The 20,640-nt window shown below is 40.5% G+C and overlaps 1 protein-coding gene across 1 annotated transcript in view; it reads right to left on the bottom strand.

Moving 5' to 3' along the window:
- Positions 1-2,716: 2,716 nt before the first annotated feature.
- Positions 2,717-20,640, bottom strand: part of ZNF518B (zinc finger protein 518B) — a 36,619-nt gene continuing 18,695 nt past the window's right edge. The window contains exon 2 of the mRNA XM_044283412.1: positions 2,717-6,122. Within this exon, the coding sequence (XP_044139347.1) occupies positions 3,920-5,851 (1,932 nt within the window). The 5' untranslated portion in view covers positions 5,852-6,122 and the 3' untranslated portion in view covers positions 2,717-3,919. The remainder of the gene's footprint in view (positions 6,123-20,640) is intronic.

Raw genomic sequence — 20,640 nt, 5'->3', positions numbered from 1 at the left:
GACTTAGATGAAGATCAGATCACATTTTATGACCAATTTGTGCAGAAATCCATATTCCAAAAGGGTTCACATACTTTTTCTTGCAACTGTAGATAGAAGGTGATTTGTCATTCTGGTTGCATAAGGGCAACAGTTATATTGTGACAAGATATAATGTGGGTTTTGACACAGACTGTGTATGCAGTTTAACCTGTAATAACTGCTTGCGGTTTTTCCACAAGTACTGCATTTACTAATTTACTCTTGCGATTCCAGGATATAGATTATTTTTATTAGAGAGCATGAAAGTTTATTGTGTTTTATTATCTATATTAAACGTGTTTTTACTGTGACCCCAGATGTCTGAGTGCCTATCCATTTGTCTAGTAATTTCTTGTGACTAGGATCAGCGTAACGCTTAGAGCACCATATTCTTCTCAGAGGGGGGAGCCACCTTTCTCCCTATATATCTACCATCGGAAAGAAAATACATTCGTGTGCATGAGGCCTCTCTCAAATCTAAGCTGTAGGAGATAGGAATAGGTTTACCAGCTCACCTCAACAAACTCCACATTGCTGTAACCTGTGGATACTTTACGGCCATCTGTCAGCAGATTTGTACCTATGACACTGGCTGACCTGTTACATGTGCACTTGGCAGCCGAAGGCATCTGTGTTGGTCCCACGTTCATATGTGTCCACATTGCTGAGAAAAATGATGTTTTACTATGCAAATGAGCCTCTAGGAGCAATGGGGGCGTTACCATTACACCTAGAGGCTCAGCTCTCTGTAACCACCACAGCCTCTCCACTTTGACAAGGCCATGCAGGTGTGATGATGTTTTTACTGTGTGGCCCTGTCAATCAAACCGGAGAGGGCGTTGCTCCTAGAGGCTCATTTGCATATATTAAAACTTTATTTTTCTCAGCAATGCGGACACATATGAACATGGGACCAACATAGATGTCTTCAGCTGCCCCAAGCGCACATGTAACAGGTCAGTCAGTGTCATAGGTACAAATCTGCTGACGGGGAACCTGTCATCAACTTTATGCTGACCTCCCTGAGGGCAGCATAAAATAGTGACAGAAATGCTGATGTCAGCGGTGTGTCACTCAGGAGCTAAAAGTAAGTGGTTGCTGAGAACCAGCATCATAATCATTGCAGCCCAGGCCTTGAGAAGAGTCAGATCTACCTGAGAAGAGTCCTGGTTATTATACTCTCCTGCTCTCCATCTGCTGATGATTGGCAGTGCTCTCCTAGAGAGAAAACTAGGTAGAAGGTGGTCAGTCACAAGCAGGTGGGCAGGAATGTATGAATAACCATGACTCTTCTCAGGTGGCCGTGACTCTTTTCCAGGCCCAGTCTGCAATGATTGTGATGTTGGTTCTCAGCAACCACTTACGTTTAACTTATAAATGACAGACCGCTGAAATCAACTCTACTGTCTCTACTTTATGCTGCTGTTAGTATGGATAGCATAAAGTTGATGACAGGTTCCCTTTAAAGAGAACCTTCAGCAAGTCATACATTAGCAGAGGGAATTACAGCACAATATAGGAAAAGATGTCACAGAATTATTCCTTAGAAATTCTAAAAATATACACATCTTAGAAGAAAACCCATTTTGATATTTGGCATCTGACCGAGCAGAAAAAAGATCTCTGTACATTTTTTATTTTTTATAAACGAGGGTGTGCATGGCCTCAGTGCACATGCCTTATCACTGTATTTATTATCTGTGTGATATGACTGTGTGCATGACGTATTTCACCTATGTAAGCACTGCTCTGGTATCGAGATTGTTGATCTTCAGGCCCTTCAACAGTGGCAGGCTATCGAGAACGACCGTTCCTGATAACTGGCCCATGTAAATGTGCCAATGATTACCCAATGAGCGAGCAAATGCTCATTCATTTGCTGAAAGAATCACTGATACAGCACCCAAAATCATTGCTTCTGATCAGCAGATCTGATGTAAACCGGGAGCTGCTGCCTAGAGGCAATAAACTTGTATGGGATGGGCGATCATAGCAGTGATCATTAGTACTTCTACAGAGATGATTGCTGTATTGAAATGTGGTCATCATTTCCGCTCCCAATCAGGCAATTATCAGGTATATTCTATTCTTTCCTGATAATTGCCTATACACTGGTCTGTGTAAAAGGATCTTTGGTGTCTGAATGTGTTTGCTACTCTCAGAAATACAGTCAACCAATCATTTAGGCACTGGGATTAATGATCCCAACACCAAAGTCATACCCCCAGTTATCTGGAAGATGGACTTGCTAGCAGAATCCAATAATCAATATTAAACACTGATGGCAATAGCAGTTTGAGGGTATATTAGGCTACCATGGATGGATCGGCATCACTCAAACAAGATAAAGCCTGTATAGGTAAGAGATGTACCACTTCTTGAAAAAATAATTTACATTCTTAGTCTTAAAGGGGTGATCCGGTAAATGAAAAGGATGACCTATCCTCAGGACAGGTCATCATTATCAGATCGTCGGAGGTCCGAGCCCCCTTCTGCACCTAGGCAATGTGACCGATGTACGGAGAGATCACAGCTGACTGGCGGGGGTGCTGGGTAACCATTTCCGTTCTAATATTGATGGTCTATCTTTAGGATAGGTCATCACTATTTATTCCCCCCCCCCCCCCCCGATAACCCCTTTAAGTAAATCCTTTAGTTAACAACGAAGCTAACTGGAATATACTGCATTTGTAAGTGGCGTCAATGATGGCATTTTAAAGGGACGGTGACAGGTTCAGTCGTCAGACCCCACCAATCAGGTAACCGCTATACTGTGGATAGGGGATAACTTCAAAACTTGCCACAACCCATAAAATACTGTTTATGGTTAGTATTCTGTTGGCCATACACATTAGATATCTGTCAGCCAAAAGCCCAATCCTTATCTGCATCCAACATCTGCCATCAGGAAAGAGTTAAGAGGTCCCCATACACATTAGATTGTAGGCCGATCCCGCTGATTTACATCGAATATGTAAGGCCAGCTTTAAAAACAAAAGTAGGAATACTGGCTTAACAGACTTTTCCGACCCACTAACATTTGAAGGGTGTTGTCTGCTTTCAGGTGGAGTCCGGACAACGGGATCAGCCTGCAATAAAGAACTGCAAAGTACTTACCTGCCAGATGCAGCCTCCCAATTCCAGTTCTCTCGGCCGGACTCTATTTACCCAGCTGCGGTGTGACATCATATATTGACAAGTGACCGCTGCAGCCAACCATGGGCTTCAGTGGTACCGCAGAACCCAGCAGGTACAGCAGTGAGATATTGTTGACGTGATGGATGCTGTATCTCGGTAAATAAAGCCCAGCTGGGAGAACTTAAGTGGTGGCACTGGATCTGCTAACTACTTATCAGTTCTTTATTCTAGGCAGATACCTAGGTGGAAACCAGACAACTCTTTTTAAGGTGATAAGATCCTGAAAAACGTGGTCTCATGTTCCATGTTTGCAGAGGGAAGGAGGCTGTACATAAATGGTCACTTCATACTTTGTGGTGTGAAAGAAGTAAAGTGAGCATAAGATATGCCATTAATGTCTGTGGTGAAAAAACTTTCACAACTTTTTCACCCTGTATCTAGGTCCTATAGACTGTAGAAAGGCTCTAATGCCTTGTTGAAGACACACAAATTAAAAATTAGAGTCCAGAGTTACCAATTAACCTCCATTCACAATGAGGAGAATGTAGATCAACAGACCCAAAAACAAAATGTACATATTTAGAAAATTTTAACTGAATGACTGAACGTCCTAAAGCACATCTAATGCAAAAAAAAAAAAAAAAAAAAAATGATGTCTATAGTTCAAAACCATGGCTTTAATATTTAATTATTCTAAGAAAAAAAAAATAATTGAAAACGGATAGTGTATGAAGACCAACACTTGACAACTAGACTGTTATCATACATACTTCTTAAGCATTTGCTGGGAGAGTGTTATTTTTGTGATTTTGCCCCTAAACACCTGGATCGCTTTCATAATATGAGATGTTTCCATTGACTCCAGATCAGGGTGGTTTAATACAACTACAGGTTGATTGTAGCACGGCATGTGCGTCGCCTGATCCACCTTAAAAGGATGCAGTCGGAGAGTTCTTAGGTTTGGTGGGGATCTGGCTTTCATAGTTGTAGCCAACACTTTTTTAAGCTTCACTTTGGCATTCTCCCTCCTCATTTTATTTGGGACCTGCAGCTGCGGCATAACTTTACCCATCAGAGACAATGTTTCATTATTATTCTGCATTGTGCACGAAAGAGGCTGCATGACTATTCTTTTGTCACAAGATAAAAAGAGTGTCTGGGGCTTGCTAAAGTCGATTTTTTCCATCTTGACAAGACGTTCTGATATACGCCCACTTTTCCTGCTCTTCTGAAAAACACATGGCTGACATTCAGTCTTCTTGACATCTGTTGGTACTGTCTTAATAGATAACTGTATTTCAGGATCAGTGCTTTGCTTAACGTCCTCCATAATAATTTCAGATGGTTCTTTTTCACTCTTCATGACAACGTCTTTGACAAGATCCTGAGATTTGTCCATTTCAATCTGCTGCAGCTTTAACTCAGAGCCACGTTCAATAGGTCCTTCTTGAATGGTAGGGGGATTCAAACAGGAGGGTGTAGTATCAGCATCATTTGATGGACCCGTGTTTGGACTGCTAAATGGACATTCCCATTGTATACCTTCAATGGTATTTTGAGAGTCGGAACTTAGCGAAAACACAGCTGAAATTATTGGTCCTCCAGAAAACTCTTCAAGGTCATCAAACATGCCACTGACAACATCATTGATAGAATTTATTATTTCATTGGTATTATCTTTTGGATAGGTCACATTGGTGGGAAGATTTTCTTCAGTTGCACAAACAGCATTTGACGGGCACAATACATTCTCTTGGCAGACTTCACGTAATACTGCACACTCCTGTAATGAAGGACCAGCTGGATTTTCTGTGATGTTTTTAGCTGGATTTTCTGTGATGTTTTTAGCTGGATTTTCTGTGATGTTTTTAGATGGATTTTCTATGATGTTTTTAGATGGATTTTCTATGATGTTTTTAGATGGATTTTCTATGATGTTTTTAGATGAGGTGGCAAGTACAGAAAATTTTTGTTCATAAATATGTTCAGTAGTGACAGGTTGGTTTGGCATTCCATATTCGACCAAATTCAAACACTTCAAAACCAAGTGACATGCACTGTTGACTGGTTTTACTTCCACGACCTGAGCGATACAATTGTGCGGCACTCTAAAAGATGTTGGTGCAACCACAGTTAATGGTATCCATGGATTTAGCTGCTGGTCTACTGGTGAAATTACTTCAACTTCGACATGACCTGCAATGTTATTTCCATTGGGGAAAATATTATTGCTACTTGAGCCAAGACCATCTACTTCTGTTGTTAGGTCTATTATGTCTTCAGTGAATGAGGAAGGGCTGTTCTGTAAGATGTTCTGGACAGTGGGTGCCATAACGTGAGTTTGTGTTATGTTAATTGATGCTTTCTTGGACTCGTTTTCAACGGTGCTCACAGAACACAGGATCTTGCCATCACCATGAATTCTTCGGATGTGTTTGACAATGTAATCGTTTCTAATTGCCCCATATCCACAGTACCCACAGGTGTAAGGAAACTTTCCGGTATGTGTCACCAAGTGTTTTTGAAATTCAGTTTTAGTGTAAGACACAAAGTCACAATGCGAGCATGCATACTTAATGTCATTGTGAAGCGACACATGGTTTCTATACTTATTTGGGTCCTTTGTGGAAAATCTGCATTTTTCACAGTTGAACTTTTCCAACATTTGTTTTGGTAGCATATTATTCATCATGGTTCCTGTTCCAAGGTTTCTTGCTTGTTCGCATAAAAATTCTCTTTAGTTACATATTTATTATTTAAAAGGACCAGTTAATGGAGAAGGAACACATTTACTTATCAACTGTAACACTGACAACTTCTTTAGATGATGTGGAGTTCAAAACAAACAGTTCCTGGATTTAATGAAAGCCCAGAAGGTTCAGATTTCTTACTCCAAAAATGTATTGTTGTAGATCGCAATTTTTCTTTTTTTAAATCTTAAATTGCATGTGTTCTCCGGAGACCTACAAAATAAAAACAAAAAATTGTTACATTAAAAACAGTAACATTGCCATATATTTTCCACACAATACAGTCATTCAATACCCACTTAAAGGGGTATTCCGGTAAAGTAACTTAATTTTAGAAAAACTGCATTAAGGCTGCAAGGTGTGACCCAACCAGAACACATATAATATATATAATAATTATTATGTTCCCTCACAAAACTTCAAAGACTACAATCCCCACAATCCCTAGCTTTCCAGCTGTGTTGATGTTTATTGATCTGTGTACATGTGCGTTGGTTTTCACGCATCACTTGTGCGTTGCGTAAACAAAAGAAAAAACAAAAAAAACACTGCATGTTCTATATTCTGTGATTTTCAAGCAACCATAGAAGTGACTGGAGCTGCGTGAAAATAGTGCGGATGCGATGCGTTTTTTCACAGATGGTTGCTAAGAGATGTTGTTTGTAAACATTCAGTTTATCATGCGCGTGCAAAACGCATTAAATTGCATTGCACCCACGCGAAAAAAACTGAACGCGATCGCAAACTAAACTGAATGAACTTGTTTGCGAAATCGCGCGGTTTTCACTGAAAGCATCCGGATCTAATCTGGACACGCTCGTCTGCAAGGGGCCTAACACTCCCTTTGTTTCACAAGACATTTAGCTACAGATTTGATAGCAACACACTGAGCATGCTCGACCTAACAAAGGCTCAGCACTACAGGTCGATGCCATGGTAATTTATGAGAAAACACAGTGGGTAGCAGAGGTTAGGTCATTATTGATGATCAATTAGTCGAAAACATGGTTATATTTATGGTAACCAGAATACCCCTTTAAAGAGAATCCGTCAGCGGCAAAAAAACACCCCAAACCGCCAGCAGTACCTTCAAGTAGCCGGCAGAGCGTTTCTAATGATGATTTTCTTACCCGCAGTCAGATGAGGTAAAAGCATGAAAAAAACTTATCCCCTGAGCACGCTATTCGGCAAAGCAAGCTGAACTCTCTGCATAAGCGCTGTCAGTCACAGGCGAAGGGGCAGTGGTTACCACGACTTGAAGCAAGGAGGCCGCTGCCCCCCTGAATTCAAGCGTGACTCCAAAATAGCGCTGTCAGAGGATAAAAGAAAGTTTTTAATTATCATTACAAACACACTGCTGGCTACTTGAAGGTATTGCTGGCAGTTTGGGGTGTTTTGTCATCGACAGGTTCCCTTTAAAGGTCGAAAATAATATTCTCATACAGTTCCTACATAATACTATAGCTACATCCCACATAATAGCACCATATAGATAAGTGGAGTTTAGTAGACAAAGCACAGCGGTAGTGTACTCTCCAGTGTAAATATGATACGAATGTGCTCGATCTGACAGTGGAAAGGAATGCGTCTGCCCCACCCTCAGGTTGATCCTGCGGCATAACCCTGGGAAAATACTTGGAGCACCAGACATTACACCAATCAATCCAGTGCTCTTCTAAGCGTGTCTTCATCTAGGTCGATCAAGAGAACAACAGAGCTGTTGTACCGTCACCCCGATTTTACTTCTACTGACAATGAGGATTACCTTGCAGATAACTTTTTCCTCTCACAGCAGGAGTAAATGTAAAATTAATAACCTATCTATACTGGAGGCCTTATTATTTGTATTAACTGCTACAGAATAACAAAAAATATATAAAAGAAAAAATTCAATATGGTTTTCAATGAGTACAGTGATCCCTCGAGATACAATGGTCTCAGTATAGAATATTTTCAGCTTACAATGGTCTTTCCTGGGCCATTGTATGTTTACACTAGACTCGGTATACAAAGCCTCAGACTCACAGCCAACCAATCAATATAGCCTTTTCTCTAATAAAACAACTGTTAGCAGGGGTAACACACACACACACACACACACACACACACACACACACTCTTAAAGGGGTTATCAGAGTTATGGGGGGGGGGGGAATTATAAAACTCATCAGGACATACATATACATTAGTTAGGCTTGATTTATTTTTATTTTTTTCGGAGCAACCCATACTTACACCTTTGCATGGTTCTGTTATTGCACTGCTTGCTCTGCACAACCTAACCTTGCATACCAACAACGGTCACATCTCCTAGCTCACACAGGCAGAAGATCTTCCTGTCACATTGCAGATGCACAGCTATATGTATCTAAGCTATTCATAAATAAATCGGGGCCAGTGTACTGAAACACTTTAAAAAAGGTTTTTGAGGCGTGAAAAACACAATTCTTCCATTTGTGGGAGAGGTTTATTTTTATTTTTTTTCAGGGTCACTGAGCATGGCTTCAGCATGGTGGTGTGAGGCAGCATAAGTATAGGTTCAGGCCACCCAACAATATTCTGTTCACACACTTACCAACCCTGGCACTGCTTTGCATGAATAAGGAGAGGAATACTGAAGTGGATCACAGGGAGGGAGCGGGGACACCATTGAATCTCTGCCCCGCTACAGGCACTGATAAGGATCGCGCATTCACGATAACTCACATGAGCCGCGGCAGCCAGTGGAGAGAGAGAGGGTGGAGACACAAGGCTCTGACATTTCGTGTACAGAGCCGGCCACTCCCCAAGGCCTGTACATGAGACGTCACCGCCGGAGCCTCGTAGATGACGTCAGGGGTCACGTGACCCGCATCGGCAGTTCACAAACAATGCTAAATAAATTATGCAAGTAAATTACAAAATGATTTTTTTTAATACTGTTATAAGACAAAGTAACATTTATAGATATAACTCTGAAAACCCCTTTAACTCAAATTTCTTAACTCATCGCGTTATCTTAAAACAAAAGCCATTGAAAAGCAATTGCTTAACCCCTTTAGTTTAGTCAGCCTGATTTAACGAACTGGCTGAATGCTAAGCATACCGGAGAAACCAGTCATTTATCTGAAACCTATTATTCTGAGAGCAAAGTGGGCATTTTAATTGGAGTACTCCAGTTCTATTGATATATGTGTGAGCTCTGCATTTTATGTAGGTTAATAAGGAACGTGGTTATGTATTAATCAAGTGGTTTTAAACCTTTTTTTATTAGTATATCCAATTGGTTTACTAAATTGATGTGGCTGCAAATATACGGTGAGCCAGCCTAATTTATTATTTGATTTCATTTTTGTTCAGCTGGTATCCGACAGGCTGGGCTCCAGTAGAATGCTGGTGTAGCTTCTCTGGAAGTTTATTTACATTGTATAATTTACTACCACACAGAATTTGTCTCCCAGCAATTTGCATAAGCACTGTAAAATTTGGGGAATATTGTTGATTGTTTTTAGTTTTGAGATATATGTTTAAATCAAGCTCAAATATTAATATTTGGCAAAATATGGCACTCAAACAAGAAAAGAAAATTTTTTAAAAAATATTTGTTTTCTTGGAAGCACAAACATCTGCACCAAAACAGATGGGTTTCTCACAACCAAACATGTATGATACGTTTAAGTCATTAGAGAAACTTCTGATAGAAAAATCTCTGCGTCACCAGTGGGAGATCAGATCGCTATCACAATATTTAAAGGCAGGCATTACCCCACAAGGCCTGACATTATTTAGGACTCCAGCTTCTGATTTATGTGGGGAGCGATTTGATTCCCGGTGGGAATGCTTCTTTAAAGTTACAATCAACTGCATTAGTTTAATTGGTCATTAAACGAAGGGAAGAGTTAGAACAGCAAATTAAGGGGGGGAAAAAAAAAAACACAACAATGGACACTTTCAGAAAGGACGATGAGTATTTAAGATTCCAAACTGAATTATTCATAAGACTAGACAATATAGAGCAAGAAATTATTGAGAAAAAAAATATAAAAAATCTCAATTACTTCAAGGAAACAAAACAACGCCTATAAGCCCTGTATAGACATTAGTTGGGGGGGGGAGACAATAGTAGTCTAAAAAAGGACCACTCTATTAATCTGTTTAGTATAAATAAGACAGTGACCAATGTGGGAGTCCCATCTGCTTTTTTAGGAAAAAATAAATAAAAAAAATCAGGGACGACCAAAAACCAAACCCAGATATCAAAAACAATTACACAAAGGGAGTCACCCACAATCACAATATCAGGGGAGCACATCAGACAAACACGCAAGACAACTATCCCCTGGACATTCTCTCTATTCAAGGAAACACATCAAACAAGAAGCTCCGAAGTTAGATCAAACATATATTAAACACCAAGTCAAACGATATTCTAGTCCAAGCACAAATTCACAACCCATTCACACAGTTAACCACAGTCACCAGAAAAAGAGAACACGAAGAAGCAGACCAAAACGAAGGTCCGAGATTGAAAGTTGGGAAGTCACAGGAGATAATAGAATACATTTGAGTACAAGGGAACTAACTTGTTCACAAAAATAACTATTGACAAAAGGCTTAAAATTTGCCCCAGTAGCAATTTAAACAAATTTGATACCTACATAGAGAAATATATTAAAAATTATGCTGTAAAAAATATTTAATGAAAAGCAACATCACTCAACAAATTTTAAAAACATTAGAATATCAACCTGTAGACAATTACAACATATATACAATTACATGAAGATCCTGTAACGCCCTACTATAAAAAATGGTCACTGATATGTAACAGGGCAAGAGAAAAAAGGTATTTTGAATGAGTCAGAATTTACCTTTATTTTGGGCACACCGAAAAGAATGCCCATCTTTTATTGTATTCCCAAGGTGCACAAGGATCCCATAAACCCTCCAGGAAGGCCCATTGTCTCTGGCATAGGGTCATTAACATTGAACCTGTCCCAGTATTTGGACAGGTTCTTACAACCCTATGTCAAAGACACTCCCACCTCAAGGACACTACAGCCGTTGTGACACTATTGGAGGACATATACTGTCATCCCCATTGGATACTCGCCACGCTCGATCGATGCAAGTTCATTATATACTTGCATCAACCATAGTCAAGTGTTAGAGTCCATATAAAAAATATTGACCCAAAACGGCAGTCTATCACCAGAACAATTGCAGTTCATATTGGAGGGGGATTAATTTTGTACTCACTCAATTATTTTTATTTTGATTCTAGTTTTTATTTACAGATTATGGGCACCGCCATGGGTACTAGGTTCGCCCCATGCTAATTTATTTATGGCAGCTTGGGAGCAGGACACCTTTACCCCGAAGTTTGGGGAGGACCTGGTCCTATGGCGGCGCTACATAGTTGATATTTTAATATTTGGGAGGGATCCCATCAGTCTCTAGTACAATTTATTGATTAGATTGGCATTAATCAGTATAATTTGAAGTTTACACCCAACATTAATTCACAAAGAGTGGAATTTTTAGATCTCAACCAGGGACATTCATGTGCAGTACTTATCAGAAAGAGGTAGCAAAAAATAGCTTCAGCCTCAATACAAGCTGCCATCTCTCTGCCAGTCAGTTAAGGCGCCTAAAAATAAACTGCACAAAATCAGAGCAATTTGAGAAAGAGGCGCAAACTATGAAATTGCAATTTCTGACGAAACATTACTCAGAAGAGCTTCTCAACGAATTCTGTAGCGGTCCAAAAGGAAGAAACGATGGTTAAAATTATTTTACCGTTTAATAAAGATAACAAATCAATAACGTTAATCGCAGACATTGACATCTACTAAAGGCAGATAAACTCCTAGGTTCCAAACTTCCAGCTCAACCCCCAATAATCTATACCCGAGCACCAAATTTGGGACTTAAGGTGGCACCGACAATAAGGAGAAACAAATTAAAACTCATAACAACTCCCTGTCTAACTTAAAAGGCTTTTTCAGATGTGGCTGCTGCCAGAACTGTAAGCAAACACATCCATTGTCCATTTTAAAATTTACCATGAAGGCGATCCCAAAGGGATGAAGTACATGGCCATCCAATCAGTAAAGGAAGATTGGAGAGGGGGTCATTTTGTGACCAAAATGTCAAGATGTGAATCAAAAAAGATTTGAGTTTGGATCCTTGATGCCCTTGGGACTAAATTCGGAATCGGAAATATTCGGTTTCTTATAGAGGGAGGTGGGCTGGGTCGCACAAGGAGTCGACGCCAGGCTGTGTATCACGTGTACCACGTCCCCGTCCCCCCCCCCTCCCAGAGTCATCTAAGAGGAGTTTCTGAATTCGGAATTTATTTATTTTTAATAATATGTTTATATCCTCTTATTTTTCATGTTATTGTATATTTATGTATCATTAATTTATAATTGTGAGCACAATCAACAGCCAAGGACGCTACTGGCAATCAGTTTGCAACTATGGGACTCGCATCCCAGTCTGCATTTTGCAACATACCAAAAGAGTATAAATAGTCATAACCAACAGGTTCCTATTTAAGCATTATATAATCTACTACTGAGAAAGGAACAACAGTTCCGAAACGCGTCTAGTGCGTATGTGACCCAGCTCTCTGAACGTTTCTCTTGTTAACTATTGCTGAATGATCACATCCTTCATTTTGGACTCATATGCATGGAGTCTAAAACACATCTAAACAATATTGGGATTGACCAGTGTATCGATTGCACCGATTGAACTCTGCTACATTAACACAACTCTGCTATACCAGCCACGTCGGACATCATTGCGGCTTGTATTCTGCTGCACCAATTCGGGCCGTTGTATCCGCTCCCTCGGTCGGTCACATGGGACGCCACGCTGACTCACACGTGTGTTCATCGGGAAGCGAGGCAGGAAAGAAGCGCTGTTTGAGCGCGCAACATTAATAATTTGAACGTTCCAGAGATCGTACAAGGATGTCATTTTTCTGAGAGCAAAGTGGGCATTTTAATTGGAGTACTCCAGTTATATTGATATATGTGTGTTCACAAGGAACTTGGTTATGTATTAATCAAGTGGTTTTAAACCTTTTTTTATTAGTGTATCCAATTGGTTTAATAAATTTATGTGGATGCAACTATACGGTGAGCCAGCCTAATTTATTATTTGATAACATTTTTGTTCGGCTGGTATCTGACAGCCTGGGCTCCAGTAGAATGCTGGTGTAGCTTCTCTGGAAGTTTATTTACATAGTTTAGATACATGTCTCATAAAGCAGGTCTGTTAACCCTGCTACATCCATAGGACGACATTTGGGTCTTTAAAACCAATTACTAGTTTTCCATAGAGTTATGGACTATGATAGCTTTACATTCTGGTGACATGGCACCATTACAACCAGCTGCAACCTTACCATTGACAAATCTGGTCAACAATGGGTTCCCCGAATATAGGCCTCAAAGCCATAAATGCCTTTTTAAAAAAGGGTTTCTCCAGGATTTTTACAAAACCGGCCTTTAAGGTCTTGTGCACACGGCCGTTGTTTTGGTCCGCACCCGAGCCGCCGTTTTGGTGGCTAGGCTGCGGACCCATTAACTTCAATGGGCCACAAAAGATGCGGACAGCTGTCCGCATCCGTTGCTCCGTTCTGTGGCCCAGCAAAAAATAAAATAAACCTGTCCTATTCTTGTCCGCGCTTTGCGGACAAGAATAGGCAGTTATATTAAAGGCTGTCTGTGCTGTTCCGCAAATTGCGGAACGCGCACGGACGCCATCCATGTTTTGCGGACCACAAAACACACCACGGTGTGTGCATATAGCTTAATTCTGCCCTGTGGAAGAAAGCTTGGTTAATATTTAACTATATAATGCACTTTCTTCTCTAACTCACACAAGCTTTGGGCTCCTCCACAACCAGATGTGTTCCATCTTCCTGTTCAGCTGCATTTACTATAAGAGAAGGTCACACATCCAGTCAGGACCTGAGCAAAAGCCCAAAACCTGTACGAGTGTAGTGGGAACTGTGGCATCGGCAGCGCAATGGACGGCTAAGTGCTATTCAAATCATCTTTCTTACCATGGGGCAGAAGAAAGGATGGGTTTTGTAAAAAGCCTGGAGAACCCCTTTAAATGTAGTTCCTCAAGATACAGAAAAAGAGTGCAGCTATCATCCATCATTGGCAATTAGATTGTGACTTTCTAGGGGCTACTACAGAAACCAGTTCATTGTTCTAAGGGCAGCCCATTGGCTCAGTGGTTAGTACTTGTGCCGCGCTGGGGTCCTAGGTTCGAATCAGACAAAGGGCAACATCTGCATGGTTTTTATGCCCTCTGCTCGTTTAGGTTGGTTTGAGCTCTATATAAGTGAGTAAAATAAATGGTTTTTCTTGGTTACAAACATCAGAAGAAAAATGACTAGTGGAAACATGAACAACAGCTTTACACAATGGGTGTTGCAGGAAAAAAAAATATTTTTAAAGGTACTAACAACAAGTTGATTTTTGAGATCTCTTAGCAACAAGATCCCAGTCAAAAAACCTGCAAATTAAAGAAAATGTGTCACCGAAAATTCTATCTGCCAGTTAAAACCAGATAGTAACATCTTTTTTCTAATCTGGTTTTATTTTCCGATTACAGATTTATTCCATTTCCTGAACAGGATTATGGGGCGGCCATTTTGCCTGAGCTGTTCTTAACAGCATTTAGAAAATTGCTTTACAGCAGCCACATGGGACACAGACCAAGAAGCAGCGCCTATTATTAGGCTTAGTGGTGAAAACTGCAGGAATTCATGTTTTTTTTTTAAGATATCGATATTGGCATTGAAAATTTAAAATATGCTAAACATAAAGAGGTGATTTAAACAATAGGTCATTTTCAAATGACCCTTTCCCTTTAATAGGCGACAGTCTGAACTAGACAACACTTTTAAACACCTACTTGATGCAATCATTTTCCATTTTTTCATTTTGTTTTTACTCCCTGCTTTTTAGGAGCCATAACAATTAAATTTTTCCACTCATATGGACATTTCAGGACTTAGGGACAAGTTGTACATTCTAATGGGACTATTTAATATTGCATACAATGTAGTGGGACGCTGTAAACATTCTAGCTGGGATGGAAATGGAAAATAAATGCAATTTTGCCATTGTTTTATAGGTTTCATTATTTTTTACAGCATGCCCTAGGTGGTAAAAATGGCAAGTTAACTTCACTCCAGCTGTTTAAGGGCTCATTTCTTGTAATACGATCTGTATTTTATTTTTTACAATCAATACGTTTTTATTGAATGTTTTTCTACAAACCAGTCACTTATTAGCAAAGTTCAATGAAAATCCAAGACAGTGACATAAGACAACTGAAGAAACAACTTGTACGTAATCTTGTGTATTAATATGATGGTCAGATAGGAGATATTACAGTTATCCTATGCGGACATTGAATCAGAGACAAAGAGGACTGTGTCTAATATGAAAATACAGATCTGTATATTTTTACGATACCATTTGAGGTGTACATGACTTTTAATCACGTGTAAATTTTTTTTTTGGGAGGAGAAATAACCGCAAAAAAAAAAAAATAAGCCCCCCCCCCCCCCCCCCGAGATACACTTTTATATGCTAATAGTTTAGGCGTTTTTGACCGTGGCGATGTCAATGACGTTTACTGTTTTTGTTCATTTTTATTTGTAAAATGGGGAAATAGGGGTGATTTTAATTATTAGGTTTTTTTACATTTATTTTAAACTTTCATGGTTCCAGACATTCTAAACTAAGGATATGTAGGGCATGGTGCAGGGATCTAACTGAATTTACTATTGTTTCTGGGCACCGCTCCATTCGCCCGCTGTGGCCCCCATTGTATTCTCCCGCCTGGTATGCTAATTTTAGCATCGGAGCAATGAGGAGGAGACTGAGTTTTTCTCCGTGGGCATCTCCTTCTCCCAGCAGAGAGAGTCACAGCCAGGAAAAAAAAAAATACAACAACTCGCCTTCTCCCTGGCTGTGACGCTCTGCGCTGCGATTGGACAGCGCTACAGCCAGGGAGAAGGAGGCGCCCACGGAGAAAGACTCAGTCTTCTCCTCACTGCTCCGATGCTAAAAATAGCATACCAGGCGGGAGAATACAACGGGGGCCACAGCGGGCGAACGGAGCGGCACCCAGAAAAAAATTGTAAGCGCAGTTAGATCCCTGTACTATGCCCTACGTATCCTGGTACTTAGTTTATAATATTTGGAACCATGAAAGGTCCTCCTTAACATGCAATCATTAGATTGCTTATACCATAGACTGCAATGGTTTACTATTGCAGTTTATGGGATATTCAGCGCATTTCTATAAAGCTTTGCCACAATCAGGGCATGATAGGAACCTTAAGAAGCCCCCTGCCCTTGATAGCAACTGAACGGCTCCCACAAACTCGTTGTAGGGGAGCTATGGCAGCATTTCTGGTAAATGACCACTCAGATGCCATAGTCTTGAAATTGACCATTGCATCTGAGGGGTTAAAATTCTGTGACTGGAGTGGTGTCTTATCACAGGCTCTGTCAGAAGCTTGTCCTGCTGTTCAACCGCACCTGAGCGGGTGCTTTCGTTAATGACCCTATATCCGCTGTACATGTATGGTGGATGTTGAGAAGGTTAATAAATAAGGGTCAAAATGTTCAGTTGTAGCAATTTTTTTTTATAAATTTTTTTTAAATCCCTCTTTGGGGCAACTTGTGTGTGCAGCTGAAATGAATGTGAGTCAATTGTCAAAAATTTCATAGATTAGAGTCTCCATAAAAGATTGTGTAAAATCCTTCACACAAGAGTGTCAAGAAAGCTGTATGCAGAGTCTTATCTCTGTCTGTCTATTGTGTTTCTATCCTTACTTATCGAAGACAAAAATGCACACATGGTGCTTCACAGTGTAAAACCTCAATAAGGGCCCTTTCACACCTGCGTTATAGTCTTCCGGCATAGAGTTCCGTCGTCGGGGCTCTATGCCGGAAGAATACTGATCAGGATTATCCTAATGCATTCTGAATGGACAGTCCGTCCTTCAGGATGCATCAGGATGTCTTCCGTTCCGGAACGGAACGTTTTTTGGCCGCAGCAAATAGCGCAGCATGCTGCGCTTTTTGCTCCGGCCAAAAATCCGGAACACTTGCCGCAAGGCCGGATCCGGAATGAATGCCCATTGAAAGGCATTGATCCGGATCCGGCCTTAAGCTAAACGTCGTTTCGGCGCATTGCCGGATGCGACGTTTAGCTTTCTCTCAATGGTTACCATGGCTGCCGGGACGCTAAAGTCCTGGCAGCCATGGTAAACTGTAGTGGGGAGCGGGGAGCAGCATACTTACCATCCGTGCGGCTCCCGGGGCGCTCCAGAGTGACGTCAGGGCGCCCTAGGCGCATGGATGACGTGATCGCATGGATCACATGATCCATGCGCATGGGGCGCTCTGACGTCATTCTGGAGCGCCCCGGGAGCCGCACGGACTGTAAGTATACCGCTCCCCCGCTCCCCACTACTACTATGGCAACCAGGACTTTAATAGCGTCCTGGGTGCCATAGTAACACTGAAAGCATTTCAGTACACTTGAGTTTTTCCGGATCCGGCGTGTAATTCCGGCAAGTGGAGTACACGCCGGATCCGGACAACGCAAGTGTGAAAGAGGCCTAAGGCTACTTTCACACTAGCATTTCTATTTTCTGGTATTGAGATCCGTGATAGGGTCTCAATTTGGGGGGGGGGGGGGGAACGCTTCAGTTTTGTCCCCATTCATAGTCAATGGGGACAAAACATAACTGAACAGAACAGAGTGCTCCAAAATTAATTTCGTTCCGTTTGGTTGCGTTCGCATACCGGAGAGCAAACCACAGCATACTGCGGTTTGCTTTCCGTCCTGGGATGCGGAGCAAAACGAATCCATCATGACCCACAATGCAAGTCAATGGGGACTGACAATAGAAAACGGATCCGTCCCCCATTGACTATCAATGGTGTTCATGACGGATCCGTCTTGGCTATGTTAAAGATAATACAACCGAATCCGTTCATAACAAATGCAGATGGTTGTATTATCAGTAACAGAAGTCTGTCAGATCCAGCAAAACCGCTGATGTGAAAGTAGCCTAAAATGAACACATTCAATGGTTAATGGCTGGTTAACATGGGCAGATTATTGGTAACCAGGGTGGATAAAAATCAATGATTAAATTTTTTTTTGATTTTTTTGATTTAAATAGGATTTTTTTATATAAAATTATTTTTGAGGAAAATATATTACCATCCAAAGGTTATTTCATTATTTATAAAAACAAAAATTTTTAATTATGTAGAATAAGGCTGTATATGTTAAATTTTTTGTTAAATTCCATTAATCCATTCACAATGTCATGCTCTTCCAGAGGTTTTTTAAGATTACTGGGTAGTTTCGCTGCCTACAAGATATTATCACAGATGCTTGGTTTAATTTTGGAGTTCTCAAAACTGAATTTATAACATGAAGAGTTGAGAAAAAGCTCTTAATCCTAACTTCTACAAACCTATAAATACAGAATCAACCCCTTCAGTGCCAAGTTTAAAGTTCAGTGAATAGAATATAAAAACAATATTTTTCTGATTGTTTGGAGTGGAATAGATCTGCACAAGAAGAAAGTGAAACTAAGTGTAAGGAGGAAAAGGCAAGCAGACAAGGAGTACTACAAAATTAAAGTGAAACTTTCTGAGCACAGTACTGCACAGCCACAGACAGACAAGTCTTTGGATCTTTTTGTGTGTATGACCTGAGGTTTATCACATTCTTTCCTTGAAGGAAAAAAACTATAATGGCAGCAGGCCGTAAAAGAGACCCAGTTTGGCAATATTTTAATGAAGTTCCTTTACCTATCGGTAAGGCAGGCATGCGTGCAAAATGCAAACACTGCAACAAAGAAATGCAAGGCCTGGTGGCCCGAATGACGCAACATCATGAGATGTGCTGTGATGAAGATGACCAAAGAAACACATTTTTCTCCTTCCTAAGTACAACAGAAAAATTGTCCAAATATGCATCTTTATGTAAAAAAAACTAAGATTTAAATCAAGCCTTACTGACTAGTGATTTAAATCAAATCCACCCTGTTGGTAACGAACATTCCTACAAACGCTCATTCCCGATAATCTGCCCTTGTAAAGGTGCAGTCAATCACCCGATGAACAAGGGAAACGCAGCATTTCACCCCCACTAAATGAGAAGCCAGACATTGTGAAGGAACATTTCCTTCCCGATAATCAGCTAATCATTGGGCCGTGTAAACCCTTCACTGAACTCTAACCAGAGGCAGCTCTGCTCGGTCAGGCTCAACTCTGTTAACAGTGAATTTTGTAAATGTCATTTTATTTTTTGGGGACGTTAGAAGGCTTCGAATTTTAGAAGCAATTCTTAATTTTTTACAAAATTTCCAAAACCCACTTTTTAAGGACTAGTTCATGTCTGAAAGTCACTTTGTGGGGCTTGCATAGTGAAAACCCCCCATAAATGACCCCATTGTAGAAAATACACCCCTCAAGCTACTCAAAACTGATTTCACAAACTTTAACCCTTTAGGTGTGCCACAAGAATTAAAGGAAAATAGAGATGAAATGTCAAAATTTCACTTTTTGGGCAGATTTTCCATTTTGATAATTTTTTTTCTTTAACACATCGAGGTTTAACAGCCAAACAAAACTCTATATTTATTACCCTGATTCTGCGGTTTACAGAAATCACCCCACACGTGGTCGTAAACGGATCTAAGGGCACACTGCAGGGCTCAGAAGAAAAGGAGCGCCGCATGGTTTTTGGAAAGCAGATTTTGCTGGACTGGTTTTTAGATGCCATGTCTCATTTTAAGCCCCCCCGATGCACCCTTACAGTAGAACTCCCAAAAAGTGATCCCATTTTGGAAATTAGGGGATAAGGTGCCAGTTTTATTGGTACTATTTTGGGGTACATATGACTTGAATTGCTCTATATTACGTTATGTTTTAGTGTCTTATGATCTGAGAGCTATAGTTTTTTAATTTTTTTGAGCGATTTTGTTATGTAGGGGCTAATTTTTTGCGGGGTGAGGTGACGGTTTTCTTGGTATCATTTTGTGGGACATATGCCATTTTGATCGCTTGGTGTTGCACTTTGTGATGTAAGGTGACAAAAATAGCTTTTTTTTTACAGTTTTTATTTTTATGGTGTTTATTGTACAGGGTGGATCATGTGATATATTTAGAGAGCAGTCGTTTCAGACTTTTTTAATAAAAAAAAAAAGTTAACTTTTATTTCTGACATTAACTTTTGGGGGTCTAATCCCCTCTGCAATGCATTACAATACATCTAATGCATTGTCTGTTAGTGTATTACACAGAGTAATACACTAAGGCACCTTTCACACGGGCGAGAATTCCGTGGGGGTGCAATGCATGAGGTGAACGCATTGCATCCGGACCCATTCACTCCAATGGGGCTATGCACATGAGCAGTGATTTTCACGCATCACTGGTGTGTTGCGTGAAAAATCGCAGCAAGCTCTATATTGTGCTTTATTTTGCACGCAACGTAGGCCCCATAGAAGTGAAAGTCGCAAGCATCTGCAATCCAGCATTGGTGGAAAAAGCACTGGCCTATGCCCACTCCTATGGACCCAACCACCAGATGGGTCAGGGCTTTTTCCTATCATGTGCAAGCACAACCACCACTGTTGGATTGCAGGGTGGACGTAACCATGGAAACGAGCAATGTA

Source organism: Bufo gargarizans, chromosome 1 (genome assembly GCF_014858855.1).
Source record: "Bufo gargarizans isolate SCDJY-AF-19 chromosome 1, ASM1485885v1, whole genome shotgun sequence".
NCBI classification, from domain to species: Eukaryota; Metazoa; Chordata; class Amphibia; order Anura; family Bufonidae; genus Bufo; species Bufo gargarizans.
The sequence above is the reverse complement of the archived record's forward strand: the minus strand, read 5'-3'. Positions and strand labels throughout refer to the sequence as shown.